At 46.0% G+C, this 2,123-nt stretch overlaps 2 protein-coding genes across 2 annotated transcripts; both read left to right on the top strand.

Moving 5' to 3' along the window:
* Positions 195 to 1,568, top strand: LOC107632919. Its single transcript, XM_016336559.1, has 5 exons — positions 195 to 632; positions 726 to 738; positions 836 to 1,048; positions 1,115 to 1,269; positions 1,386 to 1,568. The coding sequence occupies exons 1-5, from the start codon at positions 195 to 197 to the stop codon at positions 1,566 to 1,568; spliced, it is 1,002 nt and encodes a 333-aa protein (XP_016192045.1).
* Positions 1,635 to 2,123, top strand: LOC107632920. Its single transcript, XM_016336562.1, has one exon. The coding sequence runs from the start codon at positions 1,635 to 1,637 to the stop codon at positions 2,121 to 2,123; it is 489 nt and encodes a 162-aa protein (XP_016192048.1).

Here is a 2,123-nt window from a genome sequence, read left to right as displayed (position 1 = left end):
CGATGATGGAGCAGTATGAAGTCAACCCCGATGATGGAGACGATGTTGACGAAGAACCACCCGAAATCCCTAATGATTGTGAGGAGGAAGAGGAGATGAACTACTATGGTGACACACAGATTGCTCTGACACAGCCTGTAATTTCTTGACCATATGACCGGCCGGATCATTTCACGAGGTTGAATCTCGATGCAATGACTTCGGATTGGTCGTTTACCCAAGGAGGTCCTGAAGAAGACCCAAGCAACGAGTTTGAGGTTGGACTACAATTTGGAAACAAGGAAGAAGTCATGTTGGCAGTTAAGCAGTACAGCATCAGGAGGGCTGCGGAGTACAAAATAGTAGAGAGTGACCATTGGAGGTACAATGTACGATGTATCCAGATCGGACCCGATTGTAATTGGAGCATACTCATATCATATCGCCGAAAGCAAGAAAAGTGGGAGGTTAGGAGATACACTGGTCCTCATACTTGCATGCAAACTTCGATGGGGCAAGATCATCGTAGGTTGGATTTGAATGTGATTGCGCAACACATTTTCACGATGGTCAAGGCCGATCCAACAATCAGCATCAGGGTTCTACAAGGAGGTGTGGAGAATCATTTTGGTTTCAAGGTGTCGTACAGAAAGGTTTGACTTGCAAAACAGAGAGTCATCGTTAGAATATATGGCGATTGGAAAGAGTCATACAATGAGCTTCCTCATTGGTTATTCGCTATGCAGATGTACTTGTCAGGTAAGATTTATTTCCGGTTTATTTATTCGCTATTAAATAATTCAACCGCGTACAAAAAGCCGACTAATGTATGTCCATTTAGGTTGGGTGTAACTAGTGACACAGCCGTGGCCTGCCTCGACTGACACTGTGATGTTTCATCGGGTCTTTTGGACATTTCCACCGTGTGTTGAGGCCTTCAAGCATTGCAAGCCACTTATCTCTATAGATGGCACCCACCTATATGGGAAATACGGTGGAACTTTGCTGATGGCCATAGCGCTAAACGGCAATGCAAACATCCTGTCCATTGCATTCACATTTGTTGAGGGTGAGACAAAGGAGGCGTGGTCGTTCTTTTTTTCATACTTACGGGAGCATGTTACACCATAACCAGGGGTGTTAGTGATTTCAGACAGACACAAGTCCATTGATGGAGCACTGAATGTCGAAGGGAGTTTATGGAAACCGCCTCATGCCTTCCAAGCGTTTTGTACAAGACACATTGCAGCCAACTTCATGACCCACTTTAGGAACAAAGAATCGAAGAAGGTTCTTATTAATGCAGCGTACTCGAAGTCGCATCGTGAGTTTGCTCATTATATGGCCGTCTGAGGGGCGAAAACGTAGCTATTACAAACTGGCTTGAAGAAATGCCACGGTCACAGTGGGCACAGCATGCTGATGAGGGACGTCGATTTGGTCACATGACGATCAATATCTCCGAATGCATTAATGCTGTCATGAAGGGTTCCCGGAATTTGCCAATCACGGCTCTTGTTAAGTCAAGATATTTTCGTTTGGGTGAACTTTTTGCAAGGAAGGGTTCTGAGGCACTGGCACAACTTTAGGTCGGTGCTGAATTCTCACAGACATTGATGAAGGCCATATAATTCAACTCGAAGCACGTGAACACTATGAATATTTACCAGTTTGATCGGTCCAGGACAAACTTCAAGGTTGAAGAGTTAGCGGCAGTTCTGGGATCCAGACAACAGAATTATCAGGTACTGCTTGATGAGGGCAAGTGTGACTGTGGGTATTTTCAGGCTCTTCATATTCCTTGTCTTCACGTGCTTGCAGCTTGCTCTCATGCAAGGCTTGATTGGAAGCGGTTTGTGCATCCTATGTATCGCATGGAGTCGGTCTTCAATGTTTACAGATTAGAGTTTCAACCCATAGGACACGTGGATGATTGGCCATCGTATGACGATCCCCAAATCCGTCCCAACCCTCGGATGATGAGAGCGAAGAGAGGTTGGCCCGTGAGCTCCATGATTCGTAACAACATGGATGACGTTGAGCATAATGGGGAGAAGCAGTGCGGATTGTGTCGCCAAATCGGGCACACGCGGAGGACTTGCACGTCTCTTGGTGATGGAGGAGCATCTTCTAGTCGACGGTAG

This window comes from Arachis ipaensis, chromosome B03 (assembly GCF_000816755.2).
Source record: "Arachis ipaensis cultivar K30076 chromosome B03, Araip1.1, whole genome shotgun sequence".
Classification (NCBI taxonomy): Eukaryota; Viridiplantae; Streptophyta; class Magnoliopsida; order Fabales; family Fabaceae; genus Arachis; species Arachis ipaensis.
The sequence above is the reverse complement of the archived record's forward strand: the minus strand, read 5'-3'. Positions and strand labels throughout refer to the sequence as shown.

What these genes read in the sequence shown, in the direction of transcription:
- LOC107632919 (XM_016336559.1), top strand. Translation starts at nt 195, where the DNA reads ATGACTTCGGATTGGTCGTTTACCCAAGGAGGTCCTGAAGAAGACCCA. An exon ending in TGCATTCACATTTGTTGAGG is followed by an intron (nt 1,049 to 1,114) that starts GTGAGACAAAGG and finishes CACCATAACCAG; the next exon opens with GGGTGTTAGTGATTTCAGAC. An exon ending in GGAACAAAGAATCGAAGAAG is followed by an intron (nt 1,270 to 1,385) that starts GTTCTTATTAAT and finishes CCACGGTCACAG; the next exon opens with TGGGCACAGCATGCTGATGA.
- LOC107632920 (XM_016336562.1), top strand. Translation starts at nt 1,635, where the DNA reads ATGAATATTTACCAGTTTGATCGGTCCAGGACAAACTTCAAGGTTGAA.